The 21,968-nt window shown below is 39.0% G+C and overlaps 1 protein-coding gene across 1 annotated transcript in view; it reads left to right on the top strand.

Annotated features, from left to right (window-relative positions):
• The window catches only part of GRIN3A (glutamate ionotropic receptor NMDA type subunit 3A), a 203,150-nt gene that overhangs the window by 48,606 nt on the left and 132,576 nt on the right, over positions 1-21,968 (top strand). Inside the window, exon 2 of the mRNA XM_005684381.3 lies at positions 10,646-11,250. Within this exon, the coding sequence (XP_005684438.2) occupies positions 10,646-11,250 (605 nt within the window). The remainder of the gene's footprint in view (positions 1-10,645; positions 11,251-21,968) is intronic.

Raw genomic sequence — 21,968 nt, 5'->3', positions numbered from 1 at the left:
ACCTAACTCTGTGGGCAAGAATCCTTTAGAAGAAATGGTTGGTTGGTTGGTTGAATGTTTCTCTGTTTTTTGGTTATGCCATTAAACTAATAATCTCATAGTCAACAAGAGAGTCCAAAATGCAGTACTTCGATGCAGTCTCAAATAAGACAGAATGATCTCGGTTCATTTCCAAGGTAAACCATTCAACATCACAGTAATCTAAGTCTGTGCCCCAACCACTGATGCCAAAGAAGGTGAAGTTGAACGGTTCTATGAAGACTTACAAGAACTTCTAGAACTAACACCAAAAAAAAAAAAAAAAAGATGTCCTTTTCATCATAGGGGATTGGAATGCAAAAGTAGGAAGTCAACATATACCTGGAGTAACAGGCAAGTATGGACTTGGGGTACAAAATGAAGCAGAACAAAGACTAACAGACTTTTGTCAAGAGAACACACTGGTCATAGCAAATACCCTCTTCCAACAACACATGGACAGAGATGACTGTCCACATGGAGATGACACTACACATGGACATAGCTAAACGGTCAATACCAAAATCAGATTGATTGTATTCTCTGCAGAATGGTGAACTGTCTGTGGCTCAGATTATCAGCTCCTTATTGCAAAATTCAGGCTTACATTGAATAAAGTGGGGAAAACCACTAGACCTTTCAGTTATCACTTAAATCCCTATGATTATACATAAGGGATATACAGTGGAGGTGATGAATAGATTCAGGGAATTAGATCTGGTAGACAGAGTGTCTGAACTATGGACAGAGATACCTAACACTGTATAGGAATCTTTGACCAAAACCATCCCAAAGAAAAATACAAGAAGACAAAGTGGTTTTCTGAGAAGGCTTAACAAATTGAGGAAAGAAGAAAAGTGAAAGGCAAGGGAGAAAGAGAAAGATGTGCCCAACTGAATGCTGAGTTCCAGAGAAAGGCAATGAGAGATAAGAAGGCCTTTTTAAATGAACAATGCAAAGAAATAAGGAAAACAATATAATGGGAAAGACTAGATATGTCTTCAAGAAAACTGGAGATATCAAGGGAAAATTTCAAGTAAGGCTGGGCACAATAAAGAACAGAAATTGTAAGGACCTATCAGAAGCAGAGGAGATGGCAAGAATATACAGAACTATACAAAAAAGGTCTTAATGACCTTTTTGGAATAACCGTGGTGGTGTGTTCACTCATCTAGAGCCAGACATCCTAGAGTATGAAGTCAAGTGGGCCTTAGGAAGCATTACAACAAAGAAAGTTAGTGGAAGAGATGGAATTCTGGCTGAGCTATTTCAAATCCTAAAAGATGATGCTGTAAAAGCGCTGCACTCGCTAGATCAGCAAATTTGGAAAATTCAGCAGTGGGCACAGGACTGGAAAAAGTTAGTTTTCATTCCAATCCCAAAGAAGGGAGGTGCCAAAAATGTTCAGACTATCACACAATTGCATTCATTTCACATGCTAGTAAGGTTGTGCTCAAAATCCTTCAAGCTGGGTTTTGACAATATGTGAACTGAGAACTTCCAGGTGGACAAGCTGGATTTAGAAAAGGCAGAGGAACCAGAAATCAAATTGCCAACATTCGTTGGATCATAGAGAAAGCAAAGAAATTACAGAAAAACATCTGCTTCTGCTTCATTGTCTATGCTAAAGCTGTTGACTGTGTGGATCACAACAAACTGTGAAAAAGTCTTGGAAAGTGACAGTGAAAGTTGGTCAGTTATGTCTGACTCTTTGTGACCCCATGGACTATATAGTCCAGAATTCTCCAGGCCAGAATCCTGGAGTGAGTAGCCTTTCCCTTCTCCAGGGGATCTTCCCAACCCAGGGATCAAACCCAGGTCTCTCACATTGCAGGTGATTCTTTACCAGCTGAGCCACAAGGGAAGTCCTTCAGTTCAGTTCAGTTCAGTCGCTCAGCCGTGTCTGACTCTTTGCGACCCCATGAATCACAGCACGCCAGGCCTCCCTGTCCATCACCAACTCCCAGAGTTCACTCAGACTCATGTCCATAGAGTCAGTGATGCCATCCAGCCATCTCATCCTCTGTCGTCCCCTTCTCCTCCTGCCCCCAATCCCTCCCAGCATCAAAGTCTTTTCCAATGAGTCAACTCTTCACAAGAGGTGGCCAAAGTACTGGAGTTTCAGCTTTAGCATCATTCCTTCCAAAGAAATCCCAGGGCTGATCTCCTTCAGAATGGACTGGTTGGACCTCCTTGCAGTCCAAGGGACTCTCAAGAGTTTTCTCCAAGAGATGCAAATAACAGATCATCTTTCCTGTCTCCTAAGAAACCTGTATCCATGTCAAGAAGCAACAGAACTGGACATGGAACAACTGATTGCTTCAAAATTGGGAAACATGTATGGTTCAAAATTGGGAAACTTGTATATACAACAAGGCTGTATATTGTCACCCTGCTTATTTAACTTATATGCAGAGTACATCATGGGAAATGTCTGGCTGAGTGAATCACAAGCTGGAATCAAGAGTGTCAATATCAACAACCTGTATGTGTATGTGTATGATATCTCTTTAATGGCAGAAAGTGAAGAGTAACTAAAGAGCCTCTTGATGAGAGTGAAAGTGTAGAGTGAAAAAGCTGGCTTAACACACAGCATTAAAAAACTAAGATCATGGCATCCAGTCCCATCACTTCATGGCAAATAGATGGGGAAAAAGTGGAAGCAGTGACCAATTTTATTTTCTTGGGCTCCAAAATTGCTGTGGATGGTGACTGTAATCATGAAAATAAAAGACGCTTGCTCCTTGGAAGGAAAGCTATTACAAACCTGCTGCTGCCGCTGCTGCTAAGTCACTTCAGTCGTGTCCGACTCTGTGTGACCCCATAGATGGCAGCCCAACAGGCTCCCCCATCCCTGGGATTCTGGAGGCAAGAACACTGGAGTGGGTTGCCATTTCCCTCTCCAGTGCATGAAAGTGAAAAGTGAAAGTGAAATCGGTCAGTTATGTCCAACTCCTCACGACCCCATGGACTGCAACCTACCAGGCTCCTCCATCCATGGGATTTTCCAGGCAAGAATACTGGAGTGGAGTGCCATTGCCTTCTCCATTACAAACCTAGACAGCATACTAAGAAGCAAAGACACCACTTTGCCAACAAAGGTCCGTATAGTCAAAGGTATGGGTTTTCCAGTAGTCATGTATGGATGTGAGAGTTGGACCATAAAGGAGGCTGAGCACAGTGTGGTGTTGGAGAAGACGTTTGAGAGTCCCTTGGACTACTAGGAGACCAAGCTCGTCAATCCTAATGGAAATCAACTCTGAATATTCATTGGAAGGACTGATGCTGAAGCTGAAGCTCCAATACTTTGACCACCTGATGGAAAGAGCCCACTCATTGAAAAAGCCCCTGATGCAGCAAAGAGGCTTCCCCAATGGCTCAAGTGGGTAAAGAATCCACCTGCAATGCAGGAGACATGGGTACAATCCCTGGATCAGGAAGATCCCCTGGAAGAGGAAATGGTAACCCCTACAAGTATTCTTGCCTGGAAAATCCCATGGATAGAGCCTACAAAGAGTCAGACATGACTGAGCACATAAACTCATTACTCATACTCGATGCTGGGAAAAATTGAAGGCAAAAAGCAAAGAGGATGACAGAGGATGAGATGGTTAGACAGCATCACCAATTCAATGGACATAAATTTGAGCAAACTCTGAGAGATAGTGAAGGACAGGGAAGCCTGGCATGCTGAAGTCCATGGGGTCACAAAGAGTTGGACACAACTGAACAACAGCAAATCTTTTACTAGTAGTAAATCCACTATGACCCATCGCAGTCGAACCAATCTTCCCTTACACCACTGAATAAATCTCTGACATTTTTGCAATTCTCTGACACTGGCAACTGCATTGCCATCTCGAAATTCTTCTCTCCCTCCTGCTCTGCACTTGTCTTGGTGAGATTTCATTCCATGAGTACATTTCAACATGGCCATTCCCCATCCACACTTCTTGTCCTATACTTTTAGGGATTTCAGCTTCCAAAATCATGTAGAAGCGGATTATGATGGGAATAAAAATCTAAAAATCAGTGGGGTGGAGTGGCATGTCATTTTCTGTAGTAATAAAGATTCAATCCAAAGAATAAGAAAAGTACATTTGAAAATGTCTTAAATTAGCCAAGATACAGAAACAATCTAAGGGCTTCCCAAGTGGCACTAATGATAAAGAACCTGCCTGCCAATGCAGGAGACTAAGAGGCACAGTTTCCATCATTGTGTTGGGAAGATCCCCCTGAAGGATGGCATGGCAACCCATTCCAGTATTCTTGCCTAGAGAATCCCATGGACGGAGGAGCCTGGTGGGCTATGATCTATAGGGTTGAAAAAGTTGGACATGCCTGAAGCAACTTAGTGCACACACACACAGAAACAATCTAAATGTCCATTGAAAGATGAATGGATAGATGTATATATACACCATATCTTCTCTATCCATTTCTCTGTCAATGAACATCTAGGTTGCTTTCATGTCTTGGCTATTGTAAATAGTGAACTTTAAGATGTGTGTGTCTTTTCAAAGTTTCACAAAGCCAACACAACATCAACTATACTCTGATATAAAATAAATTTTAAAAAAATAAATGGATAAACCAGATATGTGATAAACACATATGCACACACACAATGAAATATAACCCAGCCACAAAAAAAAAAAAGAAATCTTGCCATGTGTGACAATATAGATGGATCTAGAGGGTATTATGTTAAGTGAAATAAGTCAGACAGTGAAAGACAAATACCATATGATTTCACTTATATGTGGAATCTGAGAAACAAAACCAACAAATAAAATAAAGCAGAAACATATTTATAAAGAGAAAAAACTGGTGGTTACCAGAGGTGAAGAGTGTTGGATGAAAGAGGTGAGGTTAAAAGATACAAACTACTAGTATAAAATAAATAAGTTATGATAGCTTAAGGAAAAAAGTAGTCAATAGTCCCTTGGACTGCAAGGAGATCCAACCAGTCCATTCTAAAGGAGATCAACCTGGGTGTTCTTTGGAAGGAATGATGCTAAAGCTGAAACTCCAGTACTTTGGCCACCTCATGTGAAGAGTTGACTCATTGGAAAAGACTCTGATGCTGGGAGGGATTGGGGGCAGGAGAAAAAGGGGACGACAGAGGATGAGATGGCTGGATGGCATCATCGACTCGATGGATGTGAGTTTGAGTGAACTCCGGGAGATGGTGATGGACAGGGAGGCCTAGCGTGCTGCGATTCATGGAGTCACAAAGAGTCAGACATGACTGAGCAACTGAACTGAACTGGACTCAACTGAACTTTGAATGGTGATAGATGGTTGTTGGATTTATCATAGTGATCATTTCATAATAAATTTGCATATCTGAAATTAATATAACATACATAAACCATACTTCAGTTTTTTAAATTACCTATTAAATTTGAGATATGTAATTTTGTATATATAACTATGTATAATAACATTTATTACAGTATATAATAATCCATGTATATAATAGTCATATATAATAATGAATACACCAGGATAGTTAGAATTATCAGTACTATTTAATTTCATTTTTTCTCTCCCCCTAACATTCTACTGAGCCTGTATATTTTAATTTATATAAATTTAATGTACTTACAAGGCAGTTTTCTGTAACCATCAACATGGTTGTGAGAGGCTTCCTGATTCTTGGGTTTTTGGATTTCTGATTTAGGAAATAAACAATGTGGACTTTTATTTATTTTTTTTTATTATACCTTCTTTCAGACCATGGGTTATTCTTTTGCAAAATAGAAAACTATATGTAAGACATAGATTTTGAGTCTCAGTTTCATTTGATAGATCTTGTTTAATTTTTGTTTCAGATTTTGCTAAAAGTTTTCCTATTAGGCTTGAATTTTTTGTTATAAGTTTTCATATCTGTGTCATATGTGTACTCACACACACACACATGCCTTTCCCTTTATTATTCTATGGAGAGAAATTAGGAGATGATGCATCTGAGGCTGTTGAATAAATACAATATTACTAGATGTTTCTATATTATTTAATAAGTATTTATTTGAAGAGTTGTGTTCCTTAAGTTTGTGTAAGGATGAACTTCCACATCTGTACTTTCTTAATAGAATTCTTAGTAGGGATAGCTACTATGGATAGCTTAGTAGGGATAGCTTAGTAGGGATAGCTATTATATGGATTAATCATTATCCATCAAGGGGGAGTGTCTTCATTTTATTCCTCTGTCACTCTCTCATGCCAAATGCATATGTTTCCTGGCACACTGAATGCTCAATGTGATTAGCTACTGTTACTTTCCTATTTAGCAAGAGGAGAACATTTTCAATTCTGCCTCCATTAGAACCTGATCCTCATATACCAACTTAATGAATCCTTCTGTAGGAAGTGCATGGATGGGCCTTTGTTCCAACTGGGGGCAAAATATTGGGTTTTGAAGCTCTGCTGGAAATGGTCTTCTTCTCAGTCTTCCAGTGACAAGATTATGATCATAGCTCAGTACTTGAGATGAACAAGAGAAAATTCCAATTGATAAACAGTATCACTGGTTAACTAAGAACTGTACTAGAAGAGTTGGTTGAGATATGGTTCTCATCCTAAAGAAGCTTCCATTCTGTTGTGAGAGGTAAAGTGAAAGTGAGAGTCCTCAGTCGTGTCAGACTCTTTGTGACCCCATGGACTGTATAGGCCATGGAATTCTCCAGGCCAGAATACTGGAGTGGGTAGCCTTTCCCTTCTCCAGGGGATCTTCCCAACCCAGGGATCGAACCCAGGTCTCCCACATTGCAGGCAGATTCTTTACCAGCTGAGCCACAAGGGAAGCCCAATAATACTAGAGTGGGTAGCCTATCCCTTCTCCAGCGGATCTTCCTGACCCAGGAATTGAACCTGGGGGTCTCACACTTAACCAAATAACTAACATACGTGTGAAGAGAACTGTAATAGAGAGATGAACAAAATGACAACCTGACACACACATGAGATGATTACTTCTGCTTGGGCAGCAGTCAGAGGAGCAATCAAATAAACAAAAATCTAGTTCACCATTGCAGGAAATAAAAGGGCAAAAATATTGTGAGGAAAAAAAAAAAAAAAAGATCAGCAGCAGAAACAGTAGTAAATGGAACATAAACTAGTTTCTGGAAATCTGATGGAAGAGCTGAGTTCTGAAAAATGAATAGGAATACAGGCAAATACATTCCCAAGTGGAGAATTCAGCATTTCAAATTTGTTTATATGTGAAAATGCTCACTCTGATCCAAGAAAAATAAATTTACCACTATGACTTGTCTTGGGGTGCAGGCTTGGAGTGTTGGAGGTGAAGTTAAAGACTAAGAATGGCCTCCTAAGCCATACTGTTGATTTTAATATTTGTCTTATGGGTGATTCAGAGGTGCAGAAGAATGGTATGGTCATATTTATGTTTTAGAATGAAAACTGGCAACAGAATAGGGACTAAGGCCAAGAAAACAGTGGGGCATAATTTGTTCCTGCCAGCTAAATGTTAAACTTGCCTTCCATTGTTCATTGATTCTGGAATAAGGTTAAGGCAGAAGAGGAAGTAAAAAGAAAGAAGGAAAAGAAAAAAGTTAAAAAGGGAGGACAGAGAGAACTCTCTGGAGCAGTTTATATTCGTCAATAGTAGGAGTGAGGAAATGAAGCTTCTATTCCTTTATCTTATACGCTCTAGGGCATCCCAAGCCGGGAAACAGGAACTACCTACTGGATAATGTCTCCTGGTTTTCTGACACCTTTCTTTATCTGTCTCTTATATCTGATCTTGTCGATAAATTTTAACTTTTTTTTTTTTTCTATTTACTTGGCTGTGCTGGGTCTTAGTTTCGCATGTAGGCTCTTTAGTCACAGCATGCAAAAATTCTTAGATGCAGCATGTGGGATCTGGTTCCTTAACCAGGGATTGAACCTGGCCTGCCTGCATTGGAAGTGGGAGTCTTAGCCACTGCACCACCAGGGAAGTCCCTAAATTTTAATTTGAAAAGAAACGTTTTTATCATTCTAGCTATCATTCCAGTATTCTTGCCTGGAAAATCCCATGGACGGAGGAGCCTGGTGGGCTGCAGTCCATGGGGTCGCTGAGGGTTGAACACAACTCAGCAAATTCACTTTCACTTTTCACTTTCATGCATTGGAGATGGAAATGGCAACCCACTCCAGTGTTCTTGCCTGGAGAATCCCAGGGACGGGGGAGCCTGGTGGGCTGCCATCTATGGGGTCGCACAGAGTCGGACACGACTGAAGTGACTTAGCAGTAGCAGTGGCAGCTATCATTACCAACACTGGTTTCCAGTTAAAACCATTAGCACCTAAATGAAATCCTGAAAGTCTTATTTTCCCTCTCCTTTTCGAATGCAGCCCATAGACAATCCTCCAAAAGCTCTGCTTTTATCATTACAAGTCCTGTTCACAGCTTAATTTGGAAGGACGAAAGTCAAATTCTCAAAATAAATTTTAAGACTCCCTCCTACTTAGGGCTTCCCTGGTGGCTCAGAGATTAAAGCGTCTGCCTGCAGTGCCTACTTACCATATGGTTACTCTCATTTCCTGCCTTTGGTCATAGTTTTTCTCCCATAAATTCCTTTGGAATCCTCACTCCTTCCTCTACACTTATCAGAATCCTTTTAACCCTTCAAATTATTCAAAGTTCAGCTCAAACTTTTTTTTTTACACTCTTTTTGGTGGGTAAGGAAAAGCTACACTTTAGTTTTGTTCCAGTGTATGAAACTTCACTGTGAAAGTCCTCATTTTTCTACGTATATTATTAACCTGAATGTTTGGCAAGCTCTCAAAAATAGTTCAACAGTCTGATAACTCGAAAATGTGAATGTATTTAGTTCAATTTGACCCATATCTATTGTACACCTACCTTGTATAAAGAATTATGTTAACCGTTCTAAGGATGTCAATGTTAGATAAATATGTCAAATGCCTGCTCTTGAGAGCAGATTTACTCATTAGAGGACTATTTCCACTTCACCCCTATGATTAGTAATTTGTGATTTTTCAAATAAGATTCTCTCCTTTCATTGAGTTGGTGAGTTCTATAAGTAGATGAAATTGTGATGAAAGTTATATACGTGTGTTTAAATGGCACACATTCCACCTTTCACAGCAAGAATCCAGTCTCATTAGATATAGAAATGCAATCTAATCTTCAATGTTAGACTATGTATTTAATTTTGATTGAGTATATTGTTAATTATTCCATATGTCTTAGTGTATTTGGGGTGCTTCCCCAGTGGCTTAGTGGTAAAGAATCTGCCTGCAATGCAGAAGACACAGGAGATGTAGGTTTGATCCTTGGGTCAGGAAGATCCCCTGGAGGAGGAAAGGACAACCCACTCCAGTATTCTTGCCTGGAGAATCCCATGGATGGAGGAGCCTGGCAGGCTACAGTCACTGGGGTTACAAAGAGTCAGATATGGCTGAGCAACTAAGCACACACTCATTAGTGTGTTTAGACCGCTATACCACAGACTGGGTAGCTTGTAAACAATAGAATTTTATTTCTCAGTCCTGCAGGGGGGAAGTTCAAGACCAGGGTCCCAGCATTGTTGGGATCCTCTTCCAGGTTGCAGGCTGCCAGCTTCTCACTGTTTTCATGTGACGGAAGGAGGAAGGGAATTCTCTTGAACCTCTTGGGCATGAATCTCATAATCGCATTTGTGAGGGGTTCTGCACTCATTGCATCCCAAAGGTCCCACTACCTAATACCATCACATCAGGGATTAGGATGTCAACATAAATATTGGAGGGAAACATAAACATTCAGGCCATGGTACCACATATATTAGAACAATTGCCCTCCTCAGCAGCTAAAAGTTTGGGAAACTATCAGTTCAGTTCAGTTCAGTCGCTCAGTCGTGTCCGACTCTGCGACCCCATGAATCGCAGCACGCCAGGCCTCCCTGTCCATCACCAACTCCCGGATTTTAGTCAGATTCACGTCCATTGAGTCAATGATGCCATCCAGCCATCTCATCCTCTGTTGTCCCCTTCTCCTCCTGCCCCCAATCCCTCCCAGCATCAGTCTTTTCCAATGAGTCAACTCTTCGCATGAGGTGGCCAAAGTACTGGAGTTTCAGCTTTAGCATCATTCCTTCCAAATAAATCCCAGGGTTTATCTCCTAGTGCATCCTTTTCCCACACCATCCTTATACAAGTATCTGCACTGTTTTAAGATTTTTCTGCTAGTAGTTTTAAAGGAAAGCAAAAGTAATTTCTTTCAATTATTTCACCTGACAGGAAAATTTAACAAATGAATGAATTGCGAACAGGGATAGTTAGAAATGGGGTGCCTAAAGGGAACTGTCTGTAAGGAAGCAGGCAAGCCTGATAAAAATTTAAGACTAAAAGTATAGTCATGTTACCCCTGACATTTACACCAAGAACCATCGGCCTCTAGTACTTTAAGCGTAAATTATAAGGAAATCAGTTGCAAGAAATCAATTCCATTAGACAGGAAACACAGCTTTCCAAATTATGTGAATTTTATCCCAGAGGCACTTGAATATCACAGGGAAAAATAAAAGATTAAGCCTTACAAGAAAGTAAAAGTACCCTATGTTATAATCTTTGGCCAATACGTTCTAATTCTTCTTTTTCATATCTTTAAATACAGAATCCCCTTCACCTCCAACTGAGTTTAGAAAATTCATTAAGTTCTGATGCTGATGTCACTGTCTCAATCCTGACCATGAACAACTGGTACAATTTTAGCTTGTTGCTGTGCCAGGAAGACTGGAACATCACCGACTTCCTCCTCCTTACCCAGAATAATTCCAAGTTCCACCTGGGCTCTATCATCAACATCACCATCAACCTCTCCTCCACTGAGGACCTCTTGAGCTTCCTGCAGGTCCAGCTGGAGAGCATTAAGAACAGTACACCCACAATGGTGATGTTTGGCTGCGACATGGAAAGTATCCGGCGGATTTTCGAAATTACCACCCAGTTTGGGGTAATGCTCCCTGAACTTCGTTGGGTACTGGGGGATTCCCAGAATGTTGAGAAACTGAGGACAGAAGGTCTGCCCTTAGGGCTGATTGCTCATGGAAAAACAACACAGTCTGTCTTTGAGTACTATGTACAAGATGCCATGGAACTGGTTGCAAGAGCTGTAGCCACAGCCACCATGATCCAGCCAGAACTTGCTCTCATTCCCAGCACAATGAACTGCATGGATGTGGAAACTGCAAATATCACGTCAGGACAATATTTATCAAGGTAGGATGCAAGGCCTGGGTTATATCCCCATTCATAGGACTGTGATAGGAAGTAAAATATTCCTGTAGTGGGGAACGCTCAATCCTGTTTTTAAATCCGTGGCTTAATCCCATACTAGCTGTGTGTTCTTGGCAAGGCTTTTTTAAAAAAAACTCTGAGTCTCTGTTTTCTAATTAGTAAACTAAGATAATATTGAATGTAGCTTAATATGATAAAGAGACCACAAAATTATATACAAGAAATTCCTAACATTGCGCTCAGCTCATAGTAAACGCACAACAAATATTTGCCTCCCTGCCCACTCTTTCCTGTACCAGCAGACTTGGAAAAATCTAAATCTTTTCAGAGAAAAAAAAATTTAGTCAAGGAGGAGATAGACTTTTCTCTCTACTCCCAGGTTATGATGCATTAGAGAGGATAGAGAAGTGGTTAAAGACAAAGACCCTGGAGCCAGACTCTCTGAGCTTGAATTTTAGCTCTGAGACCTACTATTTGCATGACTCGGTCAAGTGGTTCAACTTCTCTGAGCCTTAGTTTTCTATGTCCTATACCCACTGATGTAAAAAGGATATAATAATAGATCCTACTAGCCACGGAGGAGTCCTGGTGGATAGATAGTTGATAATAAGTAAAAAGATAGATAGACAGAACTAAGTTCTACAAGAGTAAAGTCTGTGCATATATAATTTTATGTTATATATATGTGTATATATGTTACATATGTGTGTGTATATATATACACACCTTTTAAAATTAGCCACCTTTCTTTCCAGTTCCTTAGTCTGGTTCAGAAGCTGGAATGAAAAAGCCTGTTTAAGTTAAAAAATAATCCACCCTATAGACATGGTTTTCATGATCCCCAGAAAAAGAAGTCCTTAAAGGGTATTTTGCAAGGGCCTAGAATTTTTTCAGAAAAAGACCACCTATGGTCAGAGAGGTCACATCAGAGAATTATTGCTGTTCCAGAGGTGAAGGCTTAGCTATAGTCTGATCCTATTTTCAGGAAGTCTTGGAATAGGATCAACTGACTGTGTTGAAGAGTACAAGGCAATCTCAGTCTTGCCTTTTAAAAGACAGGAACATTTGAGGAAAGGTCAGAAGGTCCCAATCATTTTACATTTCATTTCACATTAGGCATCTACTATGTGCAAAGCAACATACTAAATGTCTCTCATATATGTGGCATAGTTTAAGCACAGCCTAGCTTCCCTGGTGGCTCAGTCAGCAAAGAGTCTGCCTGCAATGTGGGAGACTTGGGTTCAATCCCTGGGTTGAGAAGATCCCCTGGAGAAGGAATTGGCAACCCAATCCAGCATTCTGGCCTGGAGAATCCCATGGACAGAGGAGCCTGGTGGGCTACAGTTCATGGGGTCACAAAGAATCAGACACCACTGAGTGACTAACACTTTCACCCTAAAGAAGGTTGTTAAGAAAATAAAATAATTTAAAATTCACTTATTAGGAATCTATTAATGATAAACTAAATGTTCTATCATCATCTGAACTTTCCACTTTTCCTATAATGTATTTGAATTGCCTCAAGATTAAAGTCTATGCGTGTTTTATTTTATGGCCACTATCCAGATTTAATCTACTGTTTTGGAACTAGCATGTAATTGAGACTAAAGATTTTATCTTAGATAAAAAACATCCTCCTTCATAACAAAAACACAAGCAAAGTCTTTAGCTATAATTTCAAATAGTCATTATTTTGGAAGGACAATCTTAAACAGTAGACAGAAAATCCACTGGTGAAAACTATATTAAGTTATTTAATGTCTTTCTGTCTCATATAAAATGGAGAGCACAAGAAAAACAATTCTGTTTGGAACCTAAAAATGTTTAGAAGCTACAGAGAGAAATATTTGTTAACTTCAGTTGTATGCATATCAGGGGTTGATTTTATCAAGATAAAATTGATCTTTCTGGCTCCTCAAATTTTAGTTTATCCAATGGCACTTTGTACATGAAATTATGTGATGGTACTTAGCCCATTCCATCAGCATTATTTGTCTATGTGTCTGATTTCTGAACTAAAATATAAATTCTATTAAGTGGAGACACTATTATTCAATCTAGTTTAATGCCTAGCGTATAGAGGCTACCTAATAGACATTTACTGAAACTAACATAGAAGAAGAAATGGAGATTTTATATTTACACCCTACATGATCTGTTGCTCTAGAAGAATAATGAGTGGTTAATAGATAAATAAAATTTTGTCTAAATTAAAAACAGAGTTTTTAAACTTACCTAGGTACCATCTGGGTTTTTTCTTTTCCTTTTTTTTTTTTTAATAGAATGTTAGGTTAGTGAATACCCTCTGACCTGTGGCTATTTCCACATGTTTATTCCACAGACTTTGCAAACTGTAAAAGAAGACTGTGAGGTTAGGGAGCCTGGTAGCAATTCACAGTACACATGGGTCGGCAACAATATTTTCATCTCCATGGATGTGTTTGAGAATGAACTCAAAGAACTTCGGGAAATATCCTTAGGGCGTCTTAAACTCCATGAGGAATAGAGTCAAAGAAAAAGTTTCAAAATGCTCAGGAAAGGGTCAAGGGAAGTGGGCAAAGCCCTGGAAGGAGTCTTTATAATGAATAACTGAAAAGCTGCCTTAAGCTATAAAATATCTGTGGATTTTTCATCATCCTGATTTATTTTGTTGAATATAGTCTTTTAGAAAGTTCTTTATTCTCAGTCCATAAGTCACATCTGCATACAGTAATTTTCTTAATTGTTCCTAAATTTTGTGAGGCTGACCCTACTTCCTCACTGCATAATGAAAGTCATGAGCATAATGAGCCATGAATAGCAAGTGCCAGAGTTATGCAAGCTTTCATTTCTCACACAGTCATTTTCAGTTTAGGCTGACAGAATTGTTAACATTTTCAAATGCTAATGAAATCACCAAAAACATGACTTTTTCAGCATAGGCCCTTAGACTAGGAAAAAATCATTTCTCATGGCAGACTACATTGACATAATTACAGGTGAAAGGGATTTGATCCTTCCCAGGTCCCCACATGCCAGAGCAAACATCCACCATCACTAAATGTAGACAAAAACCACTTGGGGACCAAGTTCATACTGTGATCTTTAGCAATTTATTTCAAGTTTTTTTTATTAAATGTAAATAATTTTGAAGCAATGATATCTGATATATTGTTTGGCAATAACTTCATCAATACATATGCAATACATGTGTGAAAGTGAGGTCATTCAGTCGTGTCCGTCTCTTTGCGACCCCATGGACTGTAGCCTACCAGGTTCGTCTGTCCATGGGATTATCCAGGCAAGAATAATGGAATGGGTTGCCATTTCCTTCTCCAGGAGATCTTCCCAACCCAGGAATTGAACCCGGGTCTCCTGCATTGTAGGCAGACACTTTACTGTCTGAGCCACCAGGGAAGTCAGTGATTATTTGTTGAGCTAGAGTGAGGCAGACAAAATAAAGGGCTGCATCCTGCCATTTTGGAGTGTACAGCCTAGTGCATGAGGTTGTAAAGTAAGTAAATGTAGAAAACAAAGGGATCTGTGATTCTTAAAAATAGAAACATATTCAGATACACAGGGAGGAAATAATACACTCTTCTCAAAGAGTTGTTGATGATGAAGAAATACTGGAATTGAATCTTGATAAAAGAATAGAAGTATTCTGGTTTGCAGCAGACTCACAGGCACAGGAAATGGCATTGCAAATTCATCAGGATTTGAAGAAATTTAGTACAGTTGGCACATCCATCGCCTATGAGAAGAATCTGACACAATTCTGGAAAAGTTGTTAAATTGATAGCATGCCACACAGGACTTTTATGCTAAGGAGTTTGCATTTTATACACATACTGGATATCATTTGAAAGCCAGAACATTAGCCATGACATATTTATAAAATCATTATCTTGTAACAAATTAACCAAATAAAGTATTATAGCATAAACGCCTTACAAGTAATTTTTTTAAACCATAAAGACATAAAAATTGCTTTTATTTCTCAAAATTGGTTTTAGCTTTGCCTACATGTACTCCCTTATCTCATTCTAAACACCAGTCTCATGAAAATGAAGAGGACTTGAAGGACTTGCCTGCTGTTCCTAGAATTAGGATTTACCCATGCTTATCTGAGGGCCCTGGGTGGTAATGAGTCTATCTTCCTGGAGAAAGAACCCCTTGAGTCACTCATAACCTGGTCAAAGGGAGTTAGCCTTCCTTTAATAATTCCAAGAGCCTAGACATGGATTGATACCTTGTTCCCCGTGGCATAAGACGTCCCTGACTCTTTAGTTAATTAATCGCCCTGATAGATATTCTAACTTCTCAGCAAGCTGTGGAATCTTATCTTTCTTCTTTGAATAGCTTCTGCAGTTCAGTTCTGTATCAAGTGATTAATTCATTTGTTCATCCTCAAGCATGTGTTGAAGCTTGCTAATATTAGGCTAGGACATTGGCTAATGCTGGAGACACAAAGAATAGAAAATAGGGGCCCTGCTTCCAGGAAGCTTATGACCCCCTTCTTTTGTTCTTTTGCCGAGAGACAATATGCTCCTCCACTTATCCATGTTTTTTATCCTTTTTTTTTTTTTTTGACCTAGCTGTTTGGTTGTTGTTATTGTTGTTTAGTCACTAAGTCATGTCCAACTCTTTTGCAACTCCTTGGACTACAGCCTGCCAGGCTCCTCCATCCATGGGATTTCCCAGGCAAGAATACTGGAATGGGTTACCATTTCCTTCTCCAGGGGATCTTTCTGACCCAGGGATTGAACCCACATCTCCTGATTGGCATCACTGACTGAATGGATATGAGTTTGAGCAAACTCCAGGAGACAGTGAAGGACAGGGAAGGCTGGCATGCTGCAGTCTATGTGGTTGCAAAGAATTGGACATGACTTCACTACTGAATAATTCTTTACCACAAAGCCACCAGGGGGTTCTTTACCACAGAGCCACCAGGGAAGCCAGCTATTTCGTTATCATTCCCCACTGAGACCACACTCATTCTACTAGTGATTATCTTCTGATATTCTCTGGCATTGTTATGCCCTCCTCAGTTGACCTTGAAATATGGTTCTGTGTGCTAAAGAGACTCCTTCCCCTCCCAGGCTATGCTCATCTTTATTCTTATATGGTCAAGCAATACCAAGATTCACTGGCCTTTCACTAATTGTAAATGTTGATTTATTTATTGATTCTGCATATATTAATCAGATTGTATTATGCGTTAGATATTACAAGGCACTAGGAAGCTTCAGAAAAGAAGACTAAAACAAAATACCCATTCAAAATTCCCAAGGTATAAATTGATGATGGTCCCCATCTCATTACTGGATACTAGAAGGGTTCTTGAAAACCTGGAGGTGGCATGATATAATTCTAATTTAGGGTATTCCTATTCACCTTTATAATAGTTTACTGGCATTATGACCCTGGCTAAGCTATTTAATCTCTGGAAATTTTGGCTTCCTTAATTATAAGGAATTCCTACATTGAAATGTTAAGTGGTATGCCTAAGGTCATTCAGTTAGTACTTTATAGGGGAAGATTTAAACTGTCTAGATCTAAGTTCCAGGCTTTTTCATAGTTAATATTAACTTTCCTTAATTGTGATCCCATTACCTTATAATTCATATTCTTTCAGACAAAAGCTATATAAATCAGGAGGTATGGTTACCCATGTATAAATGTTCCTGTCCTGAGGACCTCGACAGACTCAAACTAGTTAGCCTGTGTGTTTGTACTCAAAAGAAATGCAGTTGCATTGAACCTGGAAGCCAGGGACTGGATGATGTTGACACTGGTTCCTTGGGTCCCCAAGGAGAACCCATTGCTGTGAGGTTAACCTGCTGTGTCCAGCTGTTACTCCCAAGTTGACTGCCTCTGCAAGACTAACAGGGAGTCGGTACTTCTAGAAAACATGTGCTTTGGTGACTCCTGAGGACGAACAGTTAAGGTCTGTGTTTCCAGATGTTTCCAGTAGGAACTCCTGTCACTGAACTAATTTGGCTAAAGCCGTTGAATTTGCCCCTCCCTCTGTGTCACTTAAGTCATGGCAAGAGCTGAGTCTAAAATTTTCTCTAAGTCATGAGGGCCTCAAATATAAGGTACAGTGAAAGATGTGTATTTCCTCAAGACCCTGTTTTGAAGAATGCAGCTTAAATTTGCTTAATCTAGCTTCCCACAGGTTTTAAACTGGAAATTTCCCAAATTAGGCGAGTTTCCAAGTTTTATTTGCCTGAGTAGAAATTGTGATCATATTCTTTGTTGACTTTTTACTTTGTATGCATCTACTATAAAATTTGGAAATATATCACCAAAAAAAAAAAAAAAAATAGAGAGCAGTATTGCAGGGCTTGCCAGGTGTCTCAGTGGTAAAGAATCAGCCTGCCATTGCAGAAAATGCAGGAGAAACACGTTCGATCCCTGAATCAGAAAGATCCTCTGGAGTAGGAAATGGCAACCCATTCTAGCATTCTTGCCTGGAAAATTCCATGGACAGAGGAGCCTGGCACGCTATATAGTCCATGGGGTCACAAAGAGTTGGACACAAAAGCAACTGAACACACTCGCATTGCAGGTGTACTCTGAATTCCAGATCTTTACCAGGGCAACTTCAAACTCTAGTCCCTCTGACCTTTCGGATGGATTCTCAACCAATAAATACTATGTAGTGTCACATTGCCAGGGCTATGCTAAGGGAAGGGATATCAGCACATGGCCTAATGCCAGAGCCAGATCTAGAGCACTGGAAGGAATTAAGATGGGATATTACACAAAGCAACGAGGAGCCATCCAAGGGTTGGGCACAGGCCATAATTATGGAGAAGAGTCAAGGTTTATATCAAAAATGAAGGGAAAGGAAAACAACCTAAGAGTATGGAACAGATCTAACTTCCACGTAGGAGAAAAACAGAAAAAAAAAAAAGTACCAGCTTGCCAGTTGTGCCACATGAAAGCAGGAAAACAAGGCACTATGTCTATATGTCTAATTTTTTAACATAGTGATACTATCACATCACACACACATAGCCCAAGAGATATATTAAAACATGACTCAAACATAGATTAGCGTTTTTCTCCTCTTGGGAAAAAAGTCAAGAAGGACAAGGGCTCTACTTCTCCTTTAAGGTTTCGCTTGTTGGAAAACCAGACCCCAGTGGTTTATGTATGTACTTATGTGTATGTAGATTTAGTATGTTATTAAATCGCTGTTTTCATTAGCTGATGGAAATCTATTTTAAAAGATGAGTTTTGTAAGCTGTTTGAAATAAGAATGTAATCAATGATTATAGTATGTGGGGCCCTCTGCTTTAAATATTGAAATTTAGTAATTTCCAATTCCTATTAAATTCCTTATTATCAGAGAGGTTTCTCATAGAATTTATTTCTACTTTTGATACTCTCCATTGTTCAGGGGGAAATGTATTGGAATTTCAATGTTCTGAATAATCTATGCACTACAAATATAAATACTTCCTGGCTGATTGAGCCCCATTCTTCTGGCAAAGTGAAGAAGTGCTCTTGAAGAGACATATGTCTGACCTGAGCAGAAGACGTGTTTAATTGCATTTGCCCCACAAACATCACTGAACACTTACTCTGGCCAGGCAATGTATCGTGGCCAAGATCCAAAGATGACTCAGTGTGACAGACTGTTAGATGAACACTGAAGTCTCTTTCAGCTGGACAGCCTGCAGTGTTATGAAGCAGAGCAGTGGGAAAGGGAGGATTTGTCCATTTCCCACAGCAACCGTATGGAAGAGACTGCTCTCAGAATGTGGAGAATGTCAAAATCCGTGCCTTCAAGGATCTTACAGTCAAAAACCTCAAAGATGCAGTTAATCAGCTGCTAAATATTTATACATTAGGATATTAAGGAGGATTTCAGGGGACAGTTAAGGAGTCATTTTATAAGTAGCTCAAAAAATCATCTACATTTGTTTAATGCCCCACATATAGAGAATAAAAGCAAAGCGATATGCTCTGACAGAATTGGACCAAGGGTAAGCTCCGTGGCTAAGACGGTAAATTCATGTTATTGTAACATAGAGGCAGAGACAGATAGCACAGGGGTCTCATTCAGTGAAAGAGGCCACACAGTAAAAGCTGAACTTAGTAGCTGGCCATACACATTGACAAAGATTCTCAAGAGCAATTAAAAATAAGGAAGAGATGGTAAAAGTGATGTTGAAAAGTAAAGGGAAGTAAATAGATAGGTTTCAGGGGTAGGAGGGAGCTTAGATGGCAACAACAACAACAAAAACAGTTAAATTAACTAGGGGTTGTCAAGAGCTGATTTAAGACATGATCTCTTTCCTAACAGGATGGAATATTGATATTTCCTTCATACAAAGTCCACCAAAAGGAAGAGAGAGGTGAAGAAGATAAAGAGAGGGGAAGACAAAGTTCAGAAAAATAAAGTAGAGAATGAACATTAAAGGAAAAGGAGAGAACCATACATAAACCCACATACTGGAAACTATAAGAATACTGGGGGAAAGGGAAATAATCAGAAGCTGCAGAAGAGAGGCACAATGAGAGTAATTTAGGGAATAAAAGGCATTATGAAAAAGTCTAAGGATTAAGAAAAACTACACACGTGGATTAAAGTACAAATAGACTATGTGTAGCTAATAATTCATACAACATGAGGTCTATGGAGGTTGTAAAAAAACAAAAGACATAAGACTATCCAAAGAGCATATACTTCAGGGGCTCTTCAATGATAAAGAGCAGGGGTAAAACTATATTAATTGTGAACCAGTGACAAGTGCAAAACTGTGGAATTTAGGATGATTTTTTGATTGGAAGATTCATTGCATGAGTGTAGATAAGACTAACATAAAGAAAAGATGGGATTTCTGAACATCAGTGGATCTCGTCCCAACTCTTCTCCACTCCTTCCAGAAAAAGAAGAAAGGGAAACTTTAAAAATATTCCTTTGTCTCATTCTAAAAGAGCTTTATTGAGTTTTTCTGCTATGCTCAATAGATCTGGAACTAAATTTAAAATAATCAAGAATTACATATTTAGATTAGTGCATAAGAGCGAGTAAACCTGATAAGAATTAGGTGGTGCTGATGCAAAGGGAGCTGGGGAGAATGTCGCTAGCAATAACATAGCCAAATATTTCTAATCAGGCAAAGCAAAATATCAAAATTATGTTCTTACAGACTAAAAAATTTGATAGCGTTTTATGGAGGACAAACAAATCTCTCATTCCTCTGGGAGAAAATATTAAATATGATGAGATGATCATGGGAAAGGAAATTTAGCTCACTTTTCAAGATATAAGAAAATAAGAGGATATAGAGATTTTAGTGATACAAAGAAAGTTCCCAAAGGGAAAAATAAATTTTAAGGCTTTACAGAGCAAAACAGATATTCCTAGATACAGACATGATTAATGGAAGGCAACTATAATGGGGGTATAAACAAAGATAAGAGGGCAATTTTAAAGGAAATGAAAAACAAATGAGACACAGACATGCAAAGAGACGAACTGATGTGTGAAGAAAAGATCAAAGTAGGAATAAACATATGACTTATATTCAACTGGGCATGGAAGAAGACATATAAGGATGATGATACATTCAGGCAACATGAAGATATTTTTGTACGTCTTCAAAATGAAGGCTGGAGACAGCAGGATATTTGATAGAACTAGTTCAAGATAGAAAAGTTACAAATTTATAATGAATATAAAAACAAAAGATTAAGGAAATTTTCAGTTCCGTTCAGTCACTCAGTCATGTCCAAATCTTTGTGACCCCATGGACTGCAGCACACGAGGCTTCCCTGTCCATCACCACTCCCGGAGTTTACTCAAATGCATGTCCATTGAGTCGGTGATGCCATCCAACCACCTCATCCTCTGTCGTCCCCTTCTCCTCCTGCCTTCAATCTTTCCCAGCATCAGGGTCTTTTCAAATGAGTCAGTTCTGCACATCAGGTGGCCAAGGAAACTTTATATGCTGAATAAGACAGAAGAAAAATCAGGGGCAACAGGTCCTAAAATCTTTAGGAACAACAATAATGGCAACATTATTTGTAGTGGGAGATTTTTATTTATCTTTAGTAAGTTTTAGACCAAGTTTTTAAAAAGTAAAAAATAATACATGAATGTTTAGTTAATTCAATAAATTGATAAATACTGCAGTTAATATTCTATTATTAAAGATTATATGAACATAAATATTTCCTCATCCAAAAAACTAGAAAAAAGAGAGGTGGGAGGAGATTTAGAAAGAAGGAATTAACAAAACAAAAACCCAAGCTAATTGAGGAAAAATCTTAAGTTTAGTGTAAATGACGTTCTATGCAGGTCTGTAGCAAGAAATTCCAAGGAAAACATCATTTACCAAAATGAACCCAGAGAAATGGAAAGTTTAATAGAAGATATTGAAAAAATGATTGAAAAATTGCAGTTTCTTTAGAAAGTGCCAGGTCCAGATAGTTTCACAACTTACTCTTGCAAACTCAAGTGGGAAAACAAAACACTAAACATTTTATTTGAAATTGATCGAATACATTTCTTATGAAAGTTATTTGCTTTCTGCATTTTTTAAGAGTACCTCTGGTCTCATTTTGAAAGTAATACAATAAAACTTCTCTCAAATGAATTGTAAGGGGGAGAGTATAATGAGTTCTATAATTTACTTTTTAAATGAGTTAAAGCAATCAAGAGAGAACTTCCACAAACTCTCCTCATCCACCCACCT

This window comes from Capra hircus, chromosome 8, assembly GCF_001704415.2.
Source record: "Capra hircus breed San Clemente chromosome 8, ASM170441v1, whole genome shotgun sequence".
In the NCBI taxonomy this organism is placed as follows: domain Eukaryota; kingdom Metazoa; phylum Chordata; class Mammalia; order Artiodactyla; family Bovidae; genus Capra; species Capra hircus.
The sequence above is the reverse complement of the archived record's forward strand: the minus strand, read 5'-3'. Positions and strand labels throughout refer to the sequence as shown.